At 48.3% G+C, this 26,703-nt stretch overlaps 1 protein-coding gene across 2 annotated transcripts in view; it reads left to right on the top strand.

Moving 5' to 3' along the window:
* The window catches only part of IFT74 (intraflagellar transport 74), a 464,653-nt gene that overhangs the window by 323,331 nt on the left and 114,619 nt on the right, over positions 1-26,703 (top strand). For both annotated transcript variants that reach the window (XM_069240788.1, XM_069240779.1), the window contains exon 15: positions 18,480-18,577. In XM_069240788.1, coding sequence (XP_069096889.1) covers positions 18,480-18,577 — 98 coding nt within the window. The remainder of the gene's footprint in view (positions 1-18,479; positions 18,578-26,703) is intronic.

Raw genomic sequence — 26,703 nt, 5'->3', positions numbered from 1 at the left:
CCAAATCCACTCCTGGGTGATAACTTGGCTTCTGGGCGACCAAGCTGCATTCCAACGACTCTTCCAGGCTCACCTAACTGGAATGCAAATTTGAGCGTTGGGCCTTTGTCTCCAGTTCTACATGTTGGCAGTTGGCAGCAGTCTGAAGATGCTTGGCTACCAGCTTGCCCCTGCAGGCACCTGTGGCCTTGTGCTGTGAACTGGAGGTCAACCAACTGACCCTTGGAGTCTTTTTGAGGCACAGATCCTCTTCTTTGTTCTCCACCAGGTTCAACAGGTGCAGTCCGCGCCAGAGCAGCCTTTCTTTGTCAGTTTCTCCATGCAGCAGAGCAGTCCTTCAGTCCTTCTTCCAGTCCAGTTGAGATCTAATATCTGGGTGACAGGGATGTCCTATTTATGCTCAGAAAACGCCCTTAGGGCAGCATGTGGTTGGTAGTCAATAGATAAACAGGTTCCCTCATTCCTGATGACCACTTCCTGCGAAGGGCGGCATATGGCTATTACAAGATGCACAATTCTACCCACTTCCAACATGACAGACCCCCTTTCTCGACATCCAGTGCTCCCTAGCCCAGCCTAGAAGTGTGGCTACCCAGGGGGCTACAAGACCCTGAAAAAACGGTTTTGGCAACAGGGTGTCCCCATCTCTGTCCCTGGTGCCAGCCTGTCTCCCTAGACAATGGAGTAGCCCCTCTCCCAAGTGTTCCCCATTTGCCCTTTAAAGGCGGCTTCTACTTTGAAGCTCGCCTTTTGGGCTAACACCCATGTGGCGTCCGGCAGGATGAAGGTGACACTCTCTCCTGTGCAGGCTCCTATCATCTCCTGTCCTTGGAATCGTTAGCACATCTCCCCAGGAAGGCAAAAAGATCTCTGCGGACAGACACCGTGTATAACACAAAACAGACACTGTAAACTTTGGGCAACTAAAGTGGCAACTTCTAAAGTTGCAATTTGTCCACTAGTCACGTTCAATTTGATTTAGCCATTAAATAGGACTTAATCCACTGATTCTTTTGATACCTTGCAGTAACAACTTTAGTAGTCCCATTCAGGCATTAGCAGGACTGAAATGTCAGCCTTTAACTCTGTCCTTGCCAATATGGCAACTAGCCTTTTCACAGTAAAAACTACAAGTTAGAACTTTTACTGCTTGAACACATAAAAGTATAAGTTCCACTTTTTAACACACAGCACTCATACCTTGGGGCTCGTTAGGCCTACTTTACTGGTGACTTACATATAATACAATGGGAAACAATTTAACTTACTATTAAACGTATATCATTTTAAGGGTCTGAGCACATGCACTGAGTCCTGTTTATAATGGCAAGGGCACTTCTGATGGATACAACTACCTGTGGATTCCTCACCTAATGAATACTCCCATTGCGCCAGCATCGACGGAAATCTTCTTACTAGCTTCTGCACGTCGACGAGGACGTCACATTTGCCCACGCGACGCCGTCTGACGTCATACAGGCAATAAGAGGTCCTCGCCGACGTGCCGACGTCAGTTCCCTTTTCTCCGTGCCATTCGAAACGGTTATCTTCGAGGGAGCTACTGTTACTGTTCGACAGTTACAGTGGGTTTTTTGCCTGTGCGTTTTTTCTCTGAGGTTACTATGTCTCAGAGGAAGTCTGGTTTTAAGCCCTGTCGAGAATGTGGGCGCAAAATGTCGGTTACTGACCCACATTCGGACTGTTTGTGGTGTTTGCGTTCCGACCATGATGTGGCCAGGTGTGATTCATGTCAACACATGAATCCAAAAGCCCTGAAGGAGCGAGAGGCCAAACTTTTTATGGCGAAGTCAAAGAGAAAAGAGAAGAGGCACCATAGAAAATCATCCTCGCCGAAGTCTCATCGACGTCATCGAGACTCCCGGCGCCGGTCGAGTAAGGAGACGTCTAGGTCGAGGTCACCGTCGACTCGGCGTCGGAAGACTTGGGAGGTCAGCCCCACAGTCACTCCTCATCCATCTACGCCGTTGCCTTCTCCAGCCTCGCCGACTTCGCCCGGGTCTTCGGGCCAGCCGCCTTCAGTATTTGAGGTGCCACAGCCTCAAATGTTCTCACCGACGTTGCAGACGTCGAGGCTGGCGTTGGGGTCGCCTTCGATTCAGGCACCCCAGTATCCGGCTTTTCCGCCCCCTGGAGCCGATAATACAGCATTTTTAAATGCGATGTTTTCCATCTTTCAGCAGATGGCTCCAGGTGGTACACCGGCTGGGCCTTCGGGTCCTTTGGCTTTCAGCTTGGGTGCTCCGGCTCCGCTGCAACCAGCACCCTTCATGCCCTTTCTCCCCCTGGGGAACGTGGGCTCGGCGCCGGGGTCGGCTCCAGTGGCTCCAGCGACTTTGGCTCCGGAGGTTTCGGCTCCATCGACTTCGGTGTTTCGGCCAGTGACGCCGTCTGGGCCTTCTGCGACTCCGAGGCAGTCTTCTCTTCATCCGACTCCTGGTTCGGCGCCGAAGCTACCTGTGGCGCCTGTTGACCCGGCGTCGGACCGATCCGGTGATCGGCGTCGTTCCTCGACATCTGCTGACGCCATGTCGACGCCGAGGATTGAGGAGAGGCTGCATTCGAGGAGACGGGCTCTCCGTCTCTTGGAAGAACAAGAGTATCAGCAGGTCCTGGAGGAAGGAGAAATTGAGGACTCTGGCGAGGGTCTTCATGGGCTGGACACCGCTAGTGGCCTTGATACTTACCCTGAGTGGGACTTGTCATCTCCAGGGGAGTATACTGAAGAGGCGGCTACTTTTCATAATGTGATAAAGAAGGCAGCTAACTTCCTGGAACTGCCTTTGCCGGTAACTGAGGCGAAGCAAAATCTGATGACTGAGGTTTTACATCCGGCCTCTACTTCAGCAGAACCTCTTTTACCATTTAATGAGGCGCTGCTGGAACCTGTGTTGGAGGTCTGGAAGAAGCCGGTATCTTCCTCGGCTGTCAATAGATGTGTGGCCAGGAGGTATCGGACTGCACCAACTGACCCTGGCTTTCTTTCCAGACACCCTACACCTGAAAGCTTGGTGGTCCAGGCTTCCTGTTCGACAAGATCTGCGCCTGGATCTTTTCCATCAGTGCCGGCGGACAGGGACTCCAAAAAGATGGATGCGCAAAACAAGAAAGTGTTCTCGTCATGTAGCATGGCGTTAAAGTCCACCAATGCTACGTGTATTTTAGGGAGGTACATTTATGCTCTGATGGACGAGATAACATCTACGCATACAGAGGTTCCTCAAGGGCTGTTGAATCTCGTGTCAGATGCTCAAGCTGCTGCAACCCAGGTTATCCAATCTGGGTTGGATACAACTGACTCAGTGGCCAGAGCGATGGGCACGGCTGTGGTTGCGAGAAGACAGGCTTGGCTTCGCAACTCAGGATTCTCTTCGGATGTGCAGTCGACCCTGTTGGACCTCCTTTTTGATGGGGACAAGCTCTTTGGTGCCAAGGCAGATTCGGCTTTGGAGAGGTTTAAGGAGAGCAGGGCCACGGCCAAGTCGTTAGGACTGCAAACCACTTCTTCTGCCTCCTCCAGATTTTTTAGGAGGTTTCGAGGATTTGGTCGTGGCTCATCCTCCTCCTCCTTTCGGGGGAAATTTCAACAGCCTACCTCTTCTCTCTCCTATAGATCCTTTAGAGGGAGGGGTAGGGTTCGTACCAGGGGAGCCTCTCAGCAGCACTCTGCCTCGTCCTCTTCCTCTGGAGGGTATTTTCTTCACAAATGGAAGGTCATTACATCAGACGCCTGGGTTACCAGCATTGTGGAAAAAGGCTACACCCTTCCCTTTCGCGAGTTTCCGCCCCCCATCCCGCCCCGCCCATCTTATTGTTCAGAAGAACACCTCCTGTTGTTAGAACAGGAGGTTCAAATCCTCCTTTTAAAGGGCGCGGTGGAGTTGGTTCCAGAGCAGGAAAGGGGTCAAGGTTGTTATTCGAGGTACTTCCTGATTCCCAAGAAGGATGGTCGGTTGAGACCAATCCTGGACCTAAGGATCTTGAATTGGTTCCTCAAACAGGAAAAGTTCAAGATGCTGACCCTAGCTCAGGTGCTTTTGGCGTTGAACAATGGAGATTGGATGGTGTCTGTCGACTTGCAGGATGCTTATTTTCATGTCCCGATACTCAAGTCGCACAGAAAGTATCTCCGGTTTGTGGTGGGGTCGCAGCACTATCAGTTTGCAGTCCTCCCGTTTGGTCTTACTTCAGCACCTCGAGTCTTCACGAAGGTGATGTTGGTGGTTGCGGCAGAGCTCAGAAGGAAGGGGATAGCAGTATTTCCTTACCTGGACGACTGGTTGATCAAAGCCAAGTCCCCGGAGCTTGTGTTGCATCATCTGCAGTCGACAACCCAGTTGTTGTTCGACCTGGGCTTTTCGGTGAACGTGCCCAAATCTCACCTAGAGCCCTCTCAGCGCCTCCTGTTCATAGGGGCAGTACTGGATACAACATTGAATCGAGCCTTTCCTCCGCCTCAGCGGATGCAAGACATTCAGGTGTTGGTTCCAATGTTTCGAAGTGGAGCGGTCATTCCAGTCCTCAAGGTCCCACGTCTGCTCGGTCTGTTTGCCTCCTGCATACTGTCGGTCACGCATGCTCGCTGGTACATGAGGGCTCTTCAGTGGTGCCTCCGAAGGCAGTGGTCTCAACACAAAGGAGATCTCAAAGGTTCTGTCAAGATCTCCAGAGATGCTGCCACGGATTTGAAGTGGTGGATTGCGGACGACAATCTTTCCAGGGGAAGGCCGTTCACGCAGCCTCCACCAGTGACCACGGTCATAACGGATGCTTCCACTCTAGGGTGGGGAGCTCATCTGGGGGACCTGGAGATCAAAGGGCTTTGGTCTCCAGAGGAACAGATGTTTCATATCAATCTGTTAGAGTTACGGGCTGTACGTCTGGCTCTCAAGGCCTTCCTCCCATCCCTTCGCGGTCAGTCGGTTCAGGTCCTGACGGACAATACTACCGCGATTTGGTATATAAACAAACAGGGAGGAGTGGGGTCGTACCTTCTCTGCATAGAAGCTCTTCGGCTATGGTCCTGGGCAAAGGACCATCAGATTTGCTTGGTAGCAAATCATCTGGCCGGAGTCTTGAATGAACGTGCGGACAGTCTCAGTCGCTATTTCTCGGCCGACCACGAGTGGCGTCTCCATCCAGATCAAGTCCGTTTAATCTTCCAGATGTGGGGGTTTCCTCGGATAGATCTGTTTGCCACCCGGGAGAACTCGCACTGCCCGTTATTCTGCAGCCTCCGGTATCCGGTGCAGGGACCATTGGGGGATGCGTTTCAGAGAACCTGGTGCGACCAGTTGCTTTATGCGTTTCCCCCCATACCCTTGATTCCTCGAGTATTGAGGAAGATTCGCCAAGACCGGGCCCAAGTCATCTTAATAGTTCCGGATTGGCCAAGAAGGGTGTGGTATTCAGATCTTCTTCAACTCTCACTGTGCCCTCCGCTCCGTCTCCCTCTCAGGGCAGACCTCCTCTCGCAGTCGCAGGGGCAGGTTTTACACCCCAACCTCCAGAGTCTGCACCTTCAGGCCTGGAGATTGAGCGGGGCAACCTGAGTTCCTTTTCTCTCCCGCCTGATGTGGTGGATGTTATCTTAGCGGCCAGGCGACACTCCTCTAAATCTATCTACGCTAATAGGTGGTCTAAATTTGTGGTGTGGTGTGGTGTGGAGAGAGACAGATTGATCCCTTACGTGCTCATTTATCAGATGTTTTATCTTTTGCTTTGTCTCTCGCACAAAGGGGTTGTGCAGTAGCTACTGTTAAGGGTTACTTGTCTGACCTGTCAGCCTTCATTTGTCTTCCAGACCAGCCTTCGTTATTTAAATCTCCTATAGTGTTTAGATTCTTAAAGGGCCTTATGAATAAATTTCCTCCAAATCCTTTTGTTATGCCTCAATGGGATTTGTCCTTGGTCCTAACTTTCCTTATGGGGTCCCCTTTTGAGCCTATGCATTCTTGCCCCTTAAGGTTGTTAGTTCTTAAAACAGTCTTCCTGGTTGCTATAACATCTGCAAGGAGAGTGAGTGAGTTGTAGGCTTTGTCAGTAAAACCCCCTTATACAACTTTTTACGGGGATAAGGTGGTGTTGAGGACCAAGGCTGCTTTCCTTCCGAAGGTTGTTTCACCCTTTCATTTGGCCCAGACAATCACTCTGTCCACGTTCTATCCTCCGCCTCATCCTTCAAAGGAAGAAGAGAGTCTACACCGCTTGGACCTAAAGAGGGCGTTAAGCTTTTACATAGACAGGACGAAGGATTTCAGGCTGGAGGATCAGCTTTTCATCGGATACGTGGGCAAGAGGAGAGGAAAGGCAGTCCACAAGAGAACACTCTCCAGGTGGGTTGTTCTTTGCATTAAAATGTGTTACTCTTTAGCAAAGAAGGATCCTCCTGATGGTATTAGAGCTCATTCCACCAGAGCTAAGTCGGCCACTTCGGCCTTGGCCAGAGGTGTTCCTGTGGTCGACATCTGCAAGGCCACAACTTGGTCGTCCCTTCACACTTTTGCAAAACATTACTGTTTGGACTCTGAGGCCAGAAGGGACGGCCATTTTGCACGGTCAGTGCTGCAGGATTTCTTGGTTTGACCATTCAGGCACCCTCCACCGGGCGCGGTACTGCTTTGGGACTCTATTCATTAGGTGAGGAATCCACAAGTAGTTGTATCCATCAGAAGAACGAGTTACTTACCTTCGGTAACAACTTTTCTGGTGGATACATTAGCTACCTGTGGATTCCTCACGGTCCCACCAGCCTCCCCGTTGCCTTTTTGGTCTAACCAAGTAATTCTTGAGTGTGCTCCTCTTGGTTTTGAGGACTTGTATAGATTATGTATATATGTGCATGTGTATATATCTACATATATATATATATTTATATTTAGTGTATATATTTATTTATGAAATTATTAAATTAGAAGTCCATCTTCTCGCAATGATGTGTTGTTTACAATGTCATGAAATATTGCTTTTGTCTTACATCTCATTGGATTATTGTTCTCAGGCACGTAAAAAATGTTGGTACTGATGTCGGCACCTCGGCGAGGACCTCTTATTGCCTGTATGACGTCAGACGGCGTTGCATGGGCAAATGTGACGTCCTCGTCGACGTGCAGAAGCTAGTAAGAAGATTTCCGTCGATGCTGGCGCAATGGGAGTATTCATTAGGTGAGGAATCCACAGGTAGCTAATGTATCCACCAGAAAAGTCGTTACCGAAGGTAAGTAACTCGTTCTTCAGAGCCATTACACCAGTACCTAATAGTAAAAATGGGACAAAAAGAAGGGATAAACCTGCAAAAGCCGGTTTCCCACAATGTGCGTCTATAAAACTATTGAATCAACACATACTTCACCATCATGCTTTAATTAAAACAAATCTGCCAATACTGCATCTGATCACTAATTCAGAAAAGGATATTAGACTTTTACTTGGTGAAATCTAGGCAGGTTCTTATTGTGATCAGGGCCTTATTTCTTTACTGCAAAAGCTTACTGTAGAAATCGTCCTCCTGGTAAATAATCCCTCCGTAGACATCAAAAGTCTTCCTAATACCTAAAAAAGTGGTAATGTTGAGCCCCTTTGAAAAAGATGATGTGTTTTTTCTAGACTTTCTTGCAGGGTATGCCGCTTTCCACCTTCAGAAAGATTGTTGAGAATGTTTTAGTAAAATCACTGTCTAACTTTTTATTTTTTTTATTTATTTTTTTAGAAGTTAATGGTTCCCTGTGTTCACCCCAGTCCAGAGTACTGGGCTTAAACGAACTGAAATAACTCACAGTACAGAAAGTAGCATTGTAGTCCTCCTGTTTGACCTCTTATTGGCCTTCCATGCTGCCAACCATAATATTCAGGTAGACTGTGGAGTTTCAAATAGGCTTAAAGACATAGGGTCTGATTTAATTTTTAGTTGTCATCCCATCCTCCACCAGGGCAACGGAGTAATTTACTCCACCCTCACAGAGGTGCCAACAGCCAAATTTAGAAACGACTGCTGTCCGGCAGACATTTCTAGCATTGGCAGGAATTGCCGTCACAGCGGTTTCAGTCAGTGCCTTGAAATTTTGCTGTATGGCTCGGTCAACATGACGGAGACGTACGGCAAGCTTACTGAGTTTTTTTTCCCAAAAACAAAATACCAAATTTGTTTTTGAAAATAAAAATAAAACAATGCCTCCTTTGCCACAGGAGTTTCCTCCCTTGGCGAGGGGGCCTTGTGTAGTTTTCAATGTCTCTCGCTGCCTGTTTCTTTTGGCGGTGACGAGCACTGAAACACATCTATATGTCCTCCCATCTAAATTAGTTGTACAAACATATAGCCAAACCTCCAACCATCCTTAATCTACCAAGTCGTTGGAGAAGTTGGACGATGGCCGTTACTGAGTAGTCTCCACCGTCGTCAAACTATGGTCTGTCAGAATCAAAAACAGGTAGGTGGACCATATTATTGGCACAGAGGGATCTTCATTCCTGGAGCAACTGAGTCCCTCTCTGCCAACATTTAAATCGGCCCTTAGGTGTCTCATGGCTCACCTTATTTCTTACTTGATGAATCCAAACGGTGTTCTTTCCTCTCTGACTAATGACAGTTCAGGAGACTACCTGCAGAGTCCCCTTCGGACACCTCTTTACCCCACTTCATGTCAACCATTATTTTTAGCAACTGACAAAGTGTCCAGGCTACTCCATGTGCTGCCAATACATATGTCTTCATTAGATTAAAGACACAGTCGGACATAATTTGTGATTGTTTGCAACTGTGCTTGTGTAAATTTCAACAATGGATGTCATGTAATTTTCTCAAACTGAATGCCAAAAATCGAGTTTAAGATTATTGGTTATTATTCTCTGCTTGGAAACACAATCTCTGGCGTCTACCATGTGTTGTCAGCAAGAGCCCTATGACAAAATGAGAGTCTAGGATTTACGCTAAATCACAGCTTAACCCTGACAAAGCAAATTAACAGTCTCATACTATCTTGTGTGTTTCAGTTGCAGCTGCTTTGTAAATGTTTGTCCATTGTGCCCTCTGTGATTCACTCACTAGCTTTAGATGCCTATATAAACTTTCGCCAAGACTTTTGCAACTTGCTTTATCTTGGGCCGGCAATTAAAATATGAAGAGAACACCAAGAATGCTAAACATGGCAATTAAGAAAGTTGCGTATAAGAAATCATGTCCCTAAAGGTTAGCATTTCTATATTAGCTTCCTGTTTTGGGAAGAAATCTTTTTGAAGTGAGTTGTAGAGTTCATAATGAATGTATAATGTACTTATCCAAACCTCCTTCAGAACCCTTACCACTAGAAAAGAAATAGAAAATCATGACAGGCTTAGGAAAAGGTCAAAGCTCTCCCTGTTGTACGATATCATTTTTTTTAAATGGTCAGCAGTTTCATCTTCAGGAAGCCGTTTGCTAAGAGTGCACTCTAACAGTACCCTTCGGTTCATTACATAATTAAGTGCAGGCAAATGGCTCATTGATGTAGTTCAGGGTATTATTGATGCTGTGACAGGGGCATGTACATTTGCACCTCTCATTAGGAATCTTATTGTTGAGGTGGGTGCTGCAGGCTTGAGGCATCAATTGGAACGGTAACCTCAACTGGATGTTCTTTCAGATCTTTTGAAGATGCTGGGGTATTTATAGCTGGGTCTTTTTCCCACTCACCAGAATATAATGCAGACAATGTGTTTCCTCCAGGAGTACCTTAGTAGTCCTCTGGGAGATGCCTTGTCTTTTTCCTGATCTTTCAGTCTGATGTATGTCTTTCCACTTTTCCTAATCATAAACGTAGTCCTCAAACAATGGAACTTCCACTTCTTAATGAGTCAATCAAATGGCTCTGAACTATCCGAGAATTGTATAGTATATGGATGTCCTCCTCCTCATTGAGACCACCAATGTCCCGGTTCCTCCTCGCTCAGGAAGAGAGCAATATATTGCCTTCAAGCTCTAGCAACAACAGTCCATAGATGCACTCTTTGCTTATGAAAAGTTGATCCTTGTGGTCTCTTACCCTTTAGGAGACGACCCAGATGTCAAGTGGATACAAGAAGAAAACGCATGACTATGTTATGTCTTTAGGTGGCTCCAGTTCTGCAGATGTCTGTTTAGAGCTATTGCGATCTCTTAATACTATGGTCAGTGCTACTGGAATTATGCAACAAGGGTGGGTTTACTGAACTATGGGGCAAGAAAATGCAAATTATGCAGGATAATGCTTCACCTTTTCTGACAATATCAGTCCACTAGTTAGTCATTTTACCCATTTTAGCACTGTTAGGACAAATATTTAGGTATATTATTACTAATTTAACATCAAAATACAGCAATGTGCAACTGAAAGGTGAACAGTCAGCCTTTTTAGTAACTTTTGATCTGTTTGAGATAGTGTAGGAAAGTAGGAAGGAGTCCTCCCAGGCTTGGGTAGATTTTGTGGACAGCTCTGTCAGATTCCGGGAAGGCTGGTTGCATGAGAGCATTTTGCATGATTATCAGGGCTTGCACAATATTCTAGTGAGAGAGCACATTCCTAACAATTACATATCTGATAAACTTCATGAGTATCTGGTAGACTGAGATCTGACCATTCCCTAAGAATTGGGTAAGATGGCAGACAAATGGGTTTGCACCAGGGTTGGTAGGAAAATGTCCACCGGGGGTGACCGCAAGAAGAAGAATTCTTCCAAGAACTAGGGCAAAGGTAGGGACAAATCAAACAAGAAAGAGTCTTCATCAGGCCCACAAAACTCTTCTGGGGGTGGTTCTAAGTCCGCTTCCTCTCCCCACAAGAAACCTTGGTGCTACATCTGTAGACAAAAAGGCCACAGGGCCGGTGACAGCACCTATCCTAAAAAGAGCACCCAAGCCTGCTACTACCACTACAACTTCTACCCCTAGTTCCCCCAGCAGGAGCAATAGCAGTGATTGTAGTAGTCATTCCAATAGTGTAGCTGGGCTCATCCTGGGAACTGTAGTGGGCTCTCTGTTAGTCAGAGAGACCATTGAGGCAGGGTGGCATTGACCTTGCCATCCTAGCTTTTTGTCCCCTTAATATGGGTAAGTACAGGTAGCATCCCCTGATAAATGGAGTTGAGGCCCCCACGGACCTATGCCCCATCACATCTTCAACAGAGCTGTAGATACGATCGTCCCCAAGCTCTGCCGCACCATCAACTGCTCACTAGCTGCCGCCACCTTCTCTGACGAAACATGCAGAGATCAACCCCCTCCTCAAGGAACCCTCAGCAGACCCCACCAACCTTAAAAACATCAGGCCCATTTCCCTACTTCTATCTCCTGTGAAAGTAATTGAAAAAGCAGTCAACAGCCAACTCACCACGTTTTTAGAAGACCACAACATCCTTGACATCTCCCAATCCGGATTCAGGTCAAACCACAGCACCGAAACTGCCCTCCTGGCCGCAACAGACGACATCTGTTCCCTACTGGACAAGGGAGAGACAGTGGCACTCATCCTACTTGACCTCAGCAGCTTTCGTCACAGTCTCCCATCACACCTTTATAAGAAGACTCCACGAAGCTGGCATCAGAGGCAAGGCCCTCTACTGGATCCAGTCCTTCCTTTCCGGCAGAATGCAATGAGTTCTCTCTTCCTTGCAGATCCCACACCCACCACCTGCAGAGTGCCCCAGGGATCCTCCCTCAGCCCCATGCTGTTCAACATCCACATGTCCCCGCTAGCCACCCTTGTCAGAAGCTACAGAATAAACATCATCTCCTACGCTGATGACACTCAACTCATCCTCTCCCTCTCCAACGAACCTGACAAGGCCGGACACAACTTCCACGAGGGCATGAAAGCTGTTGCCAACTGGATGAGAGACAGCTGCCTTCAACTCAACACAAACAAGACAGAAGTACTCATCATGGGCCCTCAACCCAACGCATGGAGCGACTCCTGGTGGCCACCAACCCTCAGAACCCGCCCACACCCGCCAGCCAAGCCCGCAACCTCGGAATCATCCTGGACCCCGACCTCAGCATGAACCATCAAATCAACTCAGTCACCTCCACCTGCTTCTGCACCATCTGCCTCAAATGCAAGACCTTCAAATGGATCCCCCTCGAACATAGAAAGACCGTCAGACATGCCCACATCAGCAGCAGACTGGACTACGTCAGCGCACTCTATGCCGGAATAAACAAAAAACTCACCAGCAAATTGCAAAACATCCAGAACGTCGCTGCCAGACTGATCCTCCACCTACCCCGACACTGCCACATCTTGCAACACCTACATACACTGCACTGGTTCCCCATAGAGAAAAGAATCACTTTCAAGATACTCACCCACGCACACAAAGCCCTCCACAACACCAGATCAGCCTACCTGAACCAGCAACTCAACTTCCACATACCCACAGGTCCCTACGCTCAGCCCAGCTCTCCCTCGCGGAAGTACCCGCATCAGGAAAATCAGAACAGGAGGATGCTCCTTCTCCTACCACGCAGTCACTGCCTCGAATGCCCCACCCATCCACATCAGACAAACCACCTCCCTCCCTAGCTTCACGAAGGGACTAAAGACATGGCTTTTTCAACCCTCCTCAATGGTACACGCTACAATTCCCTCCCCCCCTCCTCCCCCCAGGGCCTTGAGACCCTTACGGTTGAGTAGCTGCGCTTTACAAACACTGATTGATTGATTGAGGTGCCAGTGTCACAATAGTGACTGAAAAACTGATGTCACCTGAACAACACCTACTTGGTCACACTTACCAAGTTACTGACACTCACAACAACACTCATTACCACCCCATGGCTGTTGTTGACCTTAGCTGGGGGGTGGGGTTACTGGATCAAAGAAAGTTGAGGTATCCACTGACCTACCTATAGAATGTCTGTTGGGTAATGATTTGGAGACTTCAGATTGGGCTGAAGTGGAGTTGGAAGCCCATATAGCAATGCTGGGTATCCCTGGGCACATCTTTGCTTTAACTTGAGCACAGGCCAAGAAGAAGGGAGAACAAGGAGCAATGGAGTCTGGAAAACGGCACAGGAAGCTCCCAAAAAGAGAAGCAGGCAGGATAAAAAGTTATCCTCTGTTCAGGCCTCTAATGAGGAGCCTACTCCTGAGGTAGATTAACCTGCCCCTTGGGTAGAACTTACACCAGAGGGGCTTAAAACTGATACAACTGAGCTCTTAGGTGCAGGAGGACCTATCAGAGAGGAACTTAGCATGGAACAGAAATCCTGTCCTACTCTAGAAAGTCTGAGGCAGCAAGCTGCAGCTCAGGAAGCAGGGGATGTTAGTGGGACCCATAGGGTCTACTGGGACAATAACCTCCTTTATTCTGAGGCAAGGGACCCCAAACCTGGTGCCACCAAGAGGCTGGCCATTCCTCAAATGTTTAGGGTGTTTTTATTGACTTTGGCATATGACATTGCCCTTGCAAGCCATTTGGGGCAAAGCAAAACTTGGAACAGACTTGTCCCTCTCTTTCACCGGCCTTACATGTCTGAGGATACAAAGCAGTATTGTCGCTTCTGTGTAACCTGTCAAGCCAATGACAAGACAGCTGGCACTCCAAAGGCCCCCCCAGTTCCTCTGCCAGTGGTTGGGGTACCCTTTGAGAGGGTAGGGTGGACACTGTTAGTTCCGTTGACCCTCCAGCTGCCTCTGGGAACAAATGTATACTGGTGGTGGTGGACCATGCCACCAGGTACCCAGAAGCAATTCCTCTTAGAACCACTACAGCTCCTGCAGTGGCCAGGGCCCTCCTGGGAATCTTTTCCAGGATGTTTTTTCCTAAGGAGGTGGTATCAGACAAAGGTGCCAACTTCATGTCTGCATGCCTTAAAGCCATGTGGGAGCAGTGTGGTTTAACATATAAATTCACCTCCCCTTATCAGCCACAAACAAATGGGTTAGTTGAGAGATTCAACAAAACCCACAAAGGCATCATCATGGGACTCTCAGAGGAACTCAGGAGGAGATGGGATGTCCTATTGCCTTGCCTCCTCTCCGCCTACAGGGAAGTTCCACAGAAGGGAGTGGGATATAGCCCCTTTGAGTTTTTGTTTGGACATCCTGTTAGAGGTCCACCTGCACTTGTGAGGGAAAGTTGGGAGCAACCTCTCAAGCCCCCCCAAACAGGACATAGTAGATTATGTGCTAAGCCTCAGATCCAGAATGGCTGAATACATGGAGAGGGTGTCTAAAAACCTTGAGGCCAGCCATGAACTGCAAAAGCAGTGGCACAACCAAATGGCTATGCTGACTGTTTACCAGCCAGGACAGAAGGTGTGGGTTCTGGAGGCGGTGGCTCCCAGGGCACTCCAAGATAAGTGGAGTGGTCCTTAAACTATTGGGGAGAAAAAAGGTGAGGTCACCTACTTGGTTGACCTAAGCACTCCCAGAAGCCCCCAGAGGGTGCTTTGTGTGAATCGCCTGAAGCCTTACTACAATAGGGCTGACATGACTTTGTTCATGGCCACTGATGAAGGTCCCAAAACCCAGTAGATGGCTCAGAGGAAGAGGAAGTAGTTCTCGCTGACTGTCTCTCTGACCAGCAATAGGATGACTGTAGAAATCTCCTGGGTCAGTTCTCTGAACTGTTTTCCCTGACCACTGGTCAAACCACCTGGTGTGGTGACAGTCTGCCTGTAGAAACCAAACTATATAGGCAGCCTCACCATCTCAGAGAATACATCAGCACAGAAGTGGAAAAGATGCTTGACTTAGGAGCCATTGAGCCTTCAGACAGCCCTTAGTATAGTCCTGTAGTCTCAAAATGGTAAGAAAAAGATGAGGTTTTGTGTGTTGACTACAGAGACCTCAATACAGTCACCAGGACTGATGCTCATTCAATCCCTAGGGCAGATGAGCTGATACATACTCTGCCTGTTGCCAAGTATCTCAGTACATTTGATTTGACTGCTGGATACTGGCAGATCAAATTATCAGATGATCCTAAACCCAAAACAACATTCTCAACACCTAGTAGGCATTAACACTTTAAAGTGATGCCCTTTAGTTTGAAAAATACCCCGGCAACCTTTCAAAGGATGGTGAACAAAGTTCTCCACGGCCTGGAAAGCTTTAGTGCAGCTGCCTTTAGCTCCACCTGAGAGGATCAGCTGGTCCACCTTGGAAATGTACTTGAGGCCCTGAATAAGGCAGGCATCTCTATCAAGGCATCAAAATGCCAGATAGGGCAGGACAAAGTGTTTTATTTGGGTCACCTGGTAGGTAGAGGCCAAATACAGCCACTCCAGGACAAAATCCAGACAATCATGGATTGGGTAGTCCCTACTGCTCAAACCCAAGTCAGAGCCTTCTTAGGCCTGACTGGGTTCTAAAGGATGTTCATTAAAGGGTATGGCTCCATTGCAGCACCTTTACATGACCTCACATCCAAAAGGGTGCCAAAGAAAGTCTTGCTAGCTTGTCAAAGGTAGCTGCCAGAAGGCCTTTGATGACCTGAAACAGACCAAGTGCTCTGCTCCCATTCTAAGAAGCCCTGACTACTCCAAACAATTCATTGATGCTTAGGGGCAGTTGTTGCAAAACTAAATGAAGAGGGCCAGGATCAACCTGTTGCTTTTGATTGACCCCCAGAGAGAAGTGTTGGTCAGCTTTTGAGAGGGAAGCCTTTGCTGTGGTCTTGGCCTTAACGAACCTGATGCCATACCTGTTTGGCACGCACTTTCCTGTTCAGATAGGCCACACGACCCTCCTATGTCCTAAACAGATGAAAGGTGAAAATCCCAAATTGTTGAGGTGGTCTATCTCCCTACAGGGAATGGACTATACAGTGGAACATAGATCTGGGATTAACCACTCCAATGCAGATGGACTCTCCAGATATTTCCACTTAGACAATGAAGACTCAACTGGGCAAGGTTAGTCTTATTGTCCTTCGTTTGGGGGGGGGACAGGGGAAGGTTGTGTAGGGAAGCCACTTTTTTTGGCATGGCTCCCCCTACTTTTTGCCTGTTATGAGTGTGCTTAGATTTTCTCACTGGGATTCTGCTAACCAGGACCCCAGTGATTGTGCTCTCTCCTCTAACGTTGGTTGCTTTGGTATCCTTTACACCCCACAGTTGGCATACTGGTGTACCCTTGTAAGTCCCTAGGTACTTAGGTAGCCAGGGCAGTGGTACACCAGGGTCCCCCATGGACTGCAGCATGTATTATGCTACCCATGGGAGCCCTTGCAAACTGCATCAGCAGGCCTGCCATTGCAGCCTGTGTGAAAAGGTGCATGCACCCTTTCACTACTGGTCACTGCACCAGGTCACTGTAAGTCACCCCTACGGTAGGCCCTCCTAGCCCATAGGGCAAGGTGCGGGTTCCTGTGTGTAAGGGCACCCCTGCATGAACAGAGGTGCCCCTACAAACTCCAGTTCCAATGCACTGGACTTTGTAAGTGTGGGGAAGCCATTTTAGCTGTGTACTGGCCGTAGGTCACTTCTTATGGTCCAGCTACATAATGGTAACTCCGAACCTAGGCATTTCTGGTACGAAACATGTCTGAATCATACCCCAATACTAATGCCAGTATTGGTGGCATGATTCCATGCACTCTGGGGGCTCCTTAGAGGATCCCCTGGTATTGCTCCTACCAATCCTCCAGGGTTTTACGAGAAGCCCACGCTGCACCAGCCTCTCAGACAGGTTTCTGCCCTTCTGCTGCTTGACGAGCTCAAGCAGGGAAAAGAAGAACAAAGGATTTCCTGTGGGAGAGGGGATGCAGCACCCTCTCCCTTGGAAATAAGTGTTACAAGGCTGGGGAGGGGTAGTCTCCCCACGTCACCGGCTTGCTTTGAAGGGCACATTTGGTGTCCTCCTTGCATAAGGATCCCTGGTCCCTGCTCTGGCACGAAACCACACAAAAGAAAAGGGGAGTGATCACTGTGACACTCCCCTGTCCATCCACATCCCAGGGGTGGTGCCCAGAGCTCCTCCAGGTAGCCACTTGATTCTGCCCTCTTGAAAACAAGATGTGCAGAGGCCCCTGAGAGCATCTGGTTGGTCAGGACAGGTGACTGATGTCAGTGTCCCCCTCTGATAGGCGGTCACCCTGCAGAGTGACCAAGGCCCCTGTTAGGGCTCCCTTGCGGGTGGGTCCCTAGATTCAGCGTGCAGGACTGCACCAGTACTCCTCTGCCTCGTTTTCTTCTTCTCCTGGACCCTGGAACCGCTGCTGGACTTCACAGGAACCAAACAAGCTTCCAACTCCTGAAACGACCATGTCTTGCAACATTGTTTCTCTGGCTTCTTCCACCAATTGCAACATTTCCACTGCTTTGATCATCTGGGGTTGGCAAGACTTCAGCTGCAGCAAAGAAGCAAGAAGGAATCTCCCTTGGAGCGAAGGAGTCACTCCCCTGCATCTGCAGGCCCCTAATGCAATGATGTCCGGCAGCTGGGATCTGCTCTCCACAGGAGGATGCGTGGATCTTCCAACACAGGTGGTTCTGAGTGGTCCTCTTGGCCCTGTCTGCCTTCTTTCCAACTTGGGAGTTGGTGAGCCATTGCCTGTCCTTGCAGGACAGAATCCCTGTGCACCGCAACTCTTGCAGCAACCAAGATCTTCACCCACAGAAGGGTGGGAAGTGTCTCCTGCCCCACCTGGACGCTCCTGCTTGGACTGGACTCTGTCCCCTTCTTGTGCAAGTCCTCTTCTTCCAGGATCCACCATTGGATTCCACTGGACTGGTCCTGTTCTTGCAAGTTTCCTTTTCCAAGCCCGCATGTTAGTCTTTTGGAAGATCAGGTAACTTAGCTCTGCTCTCCTGGTCGCTGGGGGTCATCTAGGTACTCACCTCTTGGGTTCCCAATTTCTCCCAGCGCAATTCTAACTATCCCACATCCTTGGGTAGGCGACCTCACTTCGCAGTCCACTATTTTAGTATATGGTTTGGCCCCCTTATAGGGCCCTAGCTATTTTGTGCTTCTTGCCAGTGCTTGTTATTTTTCTATGCTAATTACTAATACTTACAGTGTATATATAGTGTGTACTTACCTCCAGTTGGGGGACTGCCTTTAAGTATTCTAGTTCTGTGTTACTTTAATAAAGTAACTTTATTTTTGCAACACTGTCTGGTTCCTTTCATGTGAGATAAGCTACTGTAGTATTGCAAGTGCTTAACACTCCTCCTAGATAAGCCTTGGCTGCTCACCACAGCTATCACTAGAGAGACCTGGCTTCCTAGACACTGTTCCACTAACTAATAGGGATTGCCTGGACCTGTTATAAGGTGCAAACACCATATGTATCCACCAGGCCAGCTTCCTACAGATAAAAAAATGTTTTTTTAATAAACAATATGCGAAAAACGGCACAGCTACAGAATCGCATATTTGCAGTGCCCCTGTCCATAGTATATATTTTTGTCATAAAGTTTTTATTTATTTGCAAATGTATTGTTGCACATGTTTCAATATATAAAATAGTGTTGCGTAACATATATATTTTTACCTCATCCATAGCCTTTCTTGCTACCTTTGAAGAGAATAAAAATCAGGAGGTTGAACGTAAGTCGCAAATAGAGGCGAATATTGTTGCTCTTTTGGAACACTCAAGTAGGGTAAGTGTTATTTATTTTTGTATTTCATTCTTCCAAATATGCACTGAATCATTTTCATTGTTTCAAAAACAATTTTGAATAATAGTGGTTGGTATGAGAGAGCTTAGATAACAACCAGTTTCCCAAGTTGTGATGAGTTAGATTCACACATTTGCAGACTGCCCCTAGTTTTCTTGAAATCTCTTAAGTTTACTGTATCTTGCAGTATTGCAACTAATTTTGGGACTGAATTATGATACCAGTAATGACTGTACTGTTTGCTGTGGTGGTTGCAGGTACATATCCTTCTCAATTAGGATCCTCCATTAGGATAACAATATAAACATTTCTTGGACAAATTAGTGTAGCAAAATAATGGAGGCATATGTCATTGAGTGTGAGATCTCTCATTTTAACATTACTTCTTCTAGGTTTCAAGGGTTTGGCTGAACATTAATCTAAATATGTTCAGATATATTTTTCTGGAATCACTGCTTTCCTTGGTACCGCTACCCCAGACACTCAGTTCCTCATCTCAGAAGCCATTGTTTAATTACTTTAATCTGATAGAGACATCTAGCCCTAGATTCTTTACTTTAGAATCCCCCCAGGCGCCATGCTGGATCCAGATTTTTTTTCCCCATTGTACATCTGCTCATCAGTAGAGGGCATTGCGCGATTCCGTATTGATGACGTCCACCGGATGTGACGCTCGCCTGCCGTCAGTTACTTCTTTTCTGTGCTTGTATTGCGGATCCAGAGACTGTTGTTTTGGCTGTTTTTTCTGCCTCCTTCGACATTTTTGTTGCTCCTGAAACAGTGTGCTTCTTATGTCTTCGAAATTTAAACCCTGTGGGTTCTGTGGACGGCAAATGTCAGCTACGGTTCCCCATTTGGATTGCATCGGGTGCCTGGGTGAGCACCATGATGCCGAGGACTGCGGCTCCTGTCAACGACTTCGATTGAAGTCTATTTGAGAGCGTCAGATGAAGCTTGTAGTGTTGGATGATGCTTGTAGCGTCGTGGACGGTGGAGTTTCAGTCTTCCCATCGCATGAAGTCTTCTTCATGATCTGACGTCCATTCATGGGGCCATTCAGGGAGTCACTCTTGCGGATGCCGATCTCCATCGACGTCTAGTAAGTCGCATAGGTGGTCGAGACCTCAGCATTTTCCAACCTCACCGCATTTGACCTTCTGTCATTCGAGAGCCGAGGAGACAAGGTCACGGTCTACCCCGTATCTTCCTCCCTTTCTTGGCCATTTTTGTCATTTCTTGTGAGCCTCTTTAGCTAATATTTTACCTTGGCTTTAGATAAAGTTAGGAGTACTCATACTACTTTCATTCAGGAGAGGCGGGATGCAGCTAAATTGATCATTGCTGTGGTATGACTTCTACTGACCATGGTTGCACTATGGCTTCTTCTGTTGTGTTTCATCGTCGGGCCTGGTTGCGAATCTCAGGGTTTTCAGAGCCAGTCCAAACTATGTTACTGGACATGCCACTTGATGCCACCCATTTGTTTGGCTCGCAGGATGATTCTGCCTTGCATTGTTTTTGAGATAGTAGGGGTGGGACAACAAGTTAACTTTGTTTCTCTCTTTGCCCTTTGTGTTGTCCATCATTTTGGTGGTGATTTGTTCTTCAGTACTTCCGCATGTGCATCTTACTTCTGCTAGACCATGAGACTTTCAGTTATACTGTTGTATTTTCCTTGGAACACCTGGTGGCTGTTCACGTTTGCCAGGTATTAGTTTCCTGGGCTTGTTATTAGAGTAATGTGGACAATCTTTTGAATCTTTTCATACTTGATATTCAAGGTTTCTTTCTTTTTAATCATTACTTGATGTAAAGTAATGACATGCTTCACGTTGTCATTGTTGTCCAAGTAAAGGGTTATCACTTTAGTTATCCCTTTATAGAACACCTGCAGTAAGGTGTTCTTGTGTAGTTCACTCAGAAGACAATCTTATGCTTAAGGGTTGTTATCAATTTGGTAAATATCGTACCAAATGAATAGTATAAATAGTATTTACATAATATGTTAATATACTAACACTCACACTTTCTGTTGAAAGGTTCTCAATTCCTTCCATTGTAAACAGTTAGTTTTCTAACTTTTGAACTCTTACAATTTTACTAGCATCCCTTAGGCTTGATGGCCTAGTGGTTAAGGTCTCAGATCCTCACACTGAAGGTTGAGGGTTCCAGTCTAGGTATGTCAATGGTGATTTCCATGCCTCAGCTGTTTTGGTGCTATGGGCTTTTCAGTAGTGTTCATAAGTTCGTTGAGCATTCTTCTTTCTTTTCCAGACCTCAGTCAGATCATGATTACATCGAGATGTATCTCTTATCAATTTTATTTGGTCTATTGTGTAGACTTATTGTTATTCATCTCCTGGGAGTTGTTTTACATTTTGCATGCCAGACCTCCATCCCTTGGAAGGATGTTACACTTTTCAGGGATTCTTCTTCTTCTTCTGTTGTGTGAAGATTTTGTATCTGTCGTGCTTGATGAGGTTATTGTTGATACCTCAAACGGGTACAATTACTTTCATTTTACATTAAGTACCCATGCCCTAATGTTAGCGTCAGAGACCCTCATACTGACAATGGGGGTTCTACTCCAGGTGTGTCAATACTAGATTCCCTTCCTTAGCTTCTGCTTATTGTATTTGAGTTCACACTTGGAAGCGTGCTGTTGTTGGATGTTTTCATCACACTCGGACATATTCTTTCTTGAGGATCTACACTGGCCTCTTGGTCAGCGTCTGCTGCCCTCCCAAGCTCCTCTGGCTGCTGCTGCCGCCTCTCCCTTACCTGGGAACAAACTGAGAGCCTGCACTGCAAGATCCAAGACATCTACAACAGCTTCCTCACAGAAAACCAACCCAGCACCAGAACCTACGACCGACCCATCCCCCTAGAGCCCACCCAGACCATTCACAGCTGGTCCACGCTCACCACAGAGGGAACAGAAAGCATCATGAACAGTGCCCATTCCGGAGCCCCCACTGACCCTTTCCCGCACGACATCTACGTCAGAGCCAGCACATCCATCGCCCGAGCTTCGGAACACGATAAACCGTTCCATTAACACTGGCATCTTCCCTGAGGACTGGAAATGCGCCGAAGTACGCCTCCTCCTGAAGAAACCCTTGGCCAACCCATCAGAACTAAAGAACTTCCGGCCCATCTCGCTGGTACCCTACCCGGCCAAAGTACTGGAGAAAGCCATCAACACAGAACTACGAAATTTCATCGAGGTCAACAACTCTCTGGACAGTTCCAGTCTGGGTTCCGCAGCAACCACAGCATGGAGACAGCTCTCCTTGCAGCCACCGATGACATCTGATCACTTCTAGACCATGGCCACACCGCAGCACTCATACTCCTCGACCTTTCAGCGGCCTTCGACATGGTCTCCCACAGCACACTATGCACCAGACACCATGACATAGAAATCCGCTGAACAGCCCTGAAAGTGATCCACTCCTTCCTCTCCGGAAGGACTCAGAGGGACAGGCTCCCTCCCTACTCATCTAAACCCACAGGAGTCAGCTGCGGAGTTCCCCAAGGATCCTCTCTGAGTCCAACTCTTTACAACATATACATGACCCCACCCGCTGTCATCATCAGAAGCCACGGAATGAACATTGTGTCATACGCCTATCACACACAGCTCGTCATTTCCCTCACCGAAGACCCAGAAATGGCCAAAAGGAATTTCCACTTGGGAATGGAAGCGTCGCCACCTGGATGAGAGAAAGCTGCCTCAAGCTCAATTCTGACAAGACAGAGCTCATCATTTTCAGCAACACCATCTCAGCATGGGGCAACTCCTGGTGGCCCACATCTCCCAGCACCCCGCCTCACTGACTGAGAACGCCTACAACCTGGGCATCATCCTCAACTCCTCCCTATCTATGACCTGACAGGTAAACACAGTCACCTCCTCCTGCTGGCACACCCTCCACAAACTACGGAAAATGTTCAAATGGATCCCAGCAGACTGCCGCAGGACAGTCACTCACGCCTTAGTCACAAGCAAGCTTTACTACGGCAATGCTCTCTATGCCGGCACCACGACGAGAAACATCAAAAAACTGCAACTCATCCAGAACGCAGCCGCCAGACTTGTCCTTAACCTCCCACACCAAGAACATATCTCCCTGCACCTGAAGACCCTCCACAAGCTCCTGATAGAAAAACAAATCACCTTCAAGCTACTCACCCACACGTATAACGGCATACAACATCGGACTGGCCTATCTGAACCACTGAGTCTCCTTCCACACCCCCGCCAGATCCCTCCTCTCCGCTCAACTGGCAGTGGCCACTATCCCTCGCATTCGAAAAACTACCGCCGGAGGACAATCCTTCACTTACATCGCAGCAAAGAGCTGGAACAACCCACCCCTTTACCTCAGACAATCATCTTCAGGAAGAACCTCAAGACGTGGCTCTTCGGATGACGCCTTTCCCCCCTACCCCAGCGCCTTGAGACCCTCACGGGTGAGTAGCCACTCTGACCAAAAACTGATTGATTGACTGATTGATCTTTTGATTTTATAGTCTTTGTCCTTGAGGCTCTTTCTAGAGCATCTTGATCCTCTTATTACTTATAGAGTCTTATATTGCCCTCTGTTTCCCCTACTAAACCAAGGCCGTTCCTTGCTTCCTCTCCCCAAAAATTGTATTATTATATGCTCAATGAGGCAATTGGGGGTGTGTATATATATATATATATATATATATGTTCGATGGCATGTGTAGCTGCAGATACACATGCTGTGCATTATCCTGCCATCTAGTGTTGGGCTCGGAGTGTTACAAGTTGTTTTTCTTTTAAGAAGCCTTTTCGAGTCACGAGACCGAGGGACTCCTCCCTTTCGGCTCCATTGCGCATGGGCGTCGCCCCCATCTTAGATTGTTTTTTTTCCGCCATCGGGTTCGGACGTGTTCCTCTTTGCTCCGTATTTCGGTCCGGAAAAGTTAGTTAGCAGTCGGAAAATTCGACGGTATTGTTTGCGCTCGGTACCGGGTTAGTGATAGCACATCGACACCAAAGAAAAGAAGAGCTCCGGCAGCTCTTCGGGGCTTCCACTCCTCGACGGGGCCTGGTCGGCCGACCGCGTGTGTCTTCAAGGCTCATGGAACGGACCCTATTCCGCTTCTGCCCCAAATGCCACGCTAAGTATCCTTATACAGACCAACACTTGGGTGGTCATTACAACCCTGGCGGTCAGAGACCGCCAGGGGTAATGTGGCGTCTGTACCGCCAACAGGCTGGCGGTACGGAGGCCCTTATTACGACCGCGGCGGTAACGCCGTGGTCGCACCGCCGGGGCCGGCGGTTTACTGCCGTTTTAGCCGCGGCGGTGATAATCCGCCAGGGCAGCGCTGCAAGCAGCGCTGGCCTGGGGATTATGACCCCCTACCGCCAGCCTGTTTCTGGCGGTTTGCACTGCCAGGAAGAGGCTGGCGGTAAGGGGTGTCCTGGGGCCCCTGGGGGCCCCTGCACTGCCCATGTCACTGGCATGGGCAGTGCAGGGGCCCCCTAACAGGGCCCCGGCCAGCTTTTCACTGTCTGCATAGCAGACAGTGAAAAGCGCAACGGGTGCAACTGCACCTGTCGCCCGGCCGCAACACCGCTGGCTCCATTAGGAGCCGGCTCCTATGTTGCGGCCTCATTCCCGCCGGCCCAGCGGGAATGTCATAATGGGGGCCGCGTGAGTGCGGCCGCACAGTGGTTACCGCCAGGCGGGCGGCAGTAGCCGCCCGCCAAGGTCGTAATGACCCCCTTGGTCTGTAATCTGTGTTTGTCCCCCGAACACAAAGAGGATACGTGCGAGGCCTGTCGGGCATTTCGGTCTAAGAAGACACTGCGGGATCGTAGAGCTCAAAGACTTCAAATTGCGTCAACACCGGCCGGACACCCCGACGTCGAAGAAGAGGAGACATTCTCCATTCCAGATTCGGACTCGGACGAGCCCGAGAGTGAGCAGCCGACGAGGCAACAAACCGTGAGTAAACCAGCCCCGGCAAAAACTCACTAGAAAATCATGAAGGCCCAGGGGACGCCACCGCCAACAGGCCATGGCTTTACCCGAAAGCACGGTGACCAAACATCGGCACCGAAAAAGGCCTCACAGCAGCCGAAGACATCCGACTCCGGTCGAGATACCGGCTCCGAACATACTCGGCACCGAGATACCGGCTCCGACCAGACTCGGCACCGAGAGATCGGCACCCCGAAAACCAAAAAGGTTTCTTCGGAGCCCGAAAAAGACTGCCGAAAAGGTTTTGGTGCCGAAACACGCAGCCTCGGAGCTGAAACAAAGCTCCTATACAGACGAACAGGGCCTTTCCTCACAATTACAAGGCCACAGGTTTGAACAAGAACTGGACATGGGAGAGCCAGACCATACCCAGAGGAGGCTCCATATACAAAAAGACACAGGGAAAATCAGAACTCTTCCTCCAATTAAGATGAAGCAGAAGCTTGCATTCCATGAGGCGGAAATGCAGCCAAAAGCAAGAGTGGCTAAAGAAAGAACACCACCACAGTTTTCTCCACAGCCATCGCCACCGCACTCACAACATCTGTCCACAGTAGCAACACCCCCAATGATGCAGTCACCAACGCACACAGGGATGAGCCAAGATAACCCGGATGCATGGGATCTGTATGATGCACCAGTCTCAGATAATAGTCCCGATTGCTACCCGGCAAGGCCATCACCACCAGAGGACAGTACTGCTTACATGTAGGTGGTTTTCAGGGCAGCTACTTTCCATAACGTAGCATTGCATTCAGAGCCCATAGAAGATGACTTCATGTTCAATACCCTGTCATCAACGCACAGCCAATACCAAAGTTTGCCAATGTTACCAGGCATGTTAAAACACGCCAAACAGGTGTTTCAAGACCCAGTCAAGAGCAGAGCCATCACACCTAGGGTGAAGAAGAAATATAAACCTCCCCCTACGGACCCTGTGTACATTACACAGCAGTTAACTCCTGATTCGGTGGTAGTAGGAGCAGCCCGGAAAAGGGCAAATTCACAAACTTCTGGAGGCGCACCACCACCCGACAAAGAAAGTCGGAAATTCTAATCAGCAGGCAAAAGGGTGGCAGCACAGGCTGCCAATCAATGGCGAATTACCAATTCGCAAGCTCTACTGGCAAGATACGACAGGGCACATTGGGACGAAATGCAACATTTCATTCAACACCTTCCCAAAGAGTTCCAGAAACGTGCCCAACAGGTTGTCGAGGAGGGCCAAACTATCTCCAACAACCAAATAAGGTCGGCTATGGACTCAGCAGACACGGCGGCCAGAACAGTAAACACGGTAGTAACCATTCGGAGACTCGCGTGGTTACGCACCTCCGGATTTAAGCCAGAAATCCAGCAGGCTGTGCTGAATATGCCTTTCAACTGACAATAATTGTTTGGGCCGGAGGTGGATACAGCAATAGACAAACTGAAGAAAGACACTGACATGGCCAAAGCCATGGGCACGCTCTACTCCCCACAGAGCAGAGGCATTTTTAGGAAGCCGCACTTTAGAGGGAGGTTTCGTGCCCAGACCACAGAGCCTTCCACCTCACAAGCCAGACCCACATATCAGGGCCAATATCAGAGAGGAGGTTTTCGGGGACAATATAGGGGTGGACAATTCCCTAAAACAAGAGGGATATTCCAAAGCCCAAAAACCCCACAACCTAAACAGTGACTCCAATGTCACAAACCCCCACCACACAACACCAGTGGGAGGGAGGCTCACAAATTATTACCAAATTTGGGAACACATAACTACGGACGCGTGGGTCCTAGCCATTATCCAACATGGTTATTGCATAGAATTCCTACATTTGCCACACAATGTGCCTCCAAGAGCACGCAACATGTCCAAACAACACTTAGATCTGTTACAACTAGAAGTCCAAGCATTGTTACAAAAAGAAGCAATAGAGCTAGTACCCAACCATCAAAAAGGAACAGGTGTTTACTCCCTGTATTTCGTAATTCCAAAAAAGGACAAAACACTGAGACCCATATTGGACCTCAGAACAGTAAGGGGGTTATTACAACTTTGGAGGAGGTGTTAATCCGTCCCAAAAGTGACAGTAAAGTGAC

This window comes from Pleurodeles waltl, chromosome 1_2 (genome assembly GCF_031143425.1).
Source record: "Pleurodeles waltl isolate 20211129_DDA chromosome 1_2, aPleWal1.hap1.20221129, whole genome shotgun sequence".
Classification (NCBI taxonomy): domain Eukaryota; kingdom Metazoa; phylum Chordata; class Amphibia; order Caudata; family Salamandridae; genus Pleurodeles; species Pleurodeles waltl.
The sequence above is the reverse complement of the archived record's forward strand: the minus strand, read 5'-3'. Positions and strand labels throughout refer to the sequence as shown.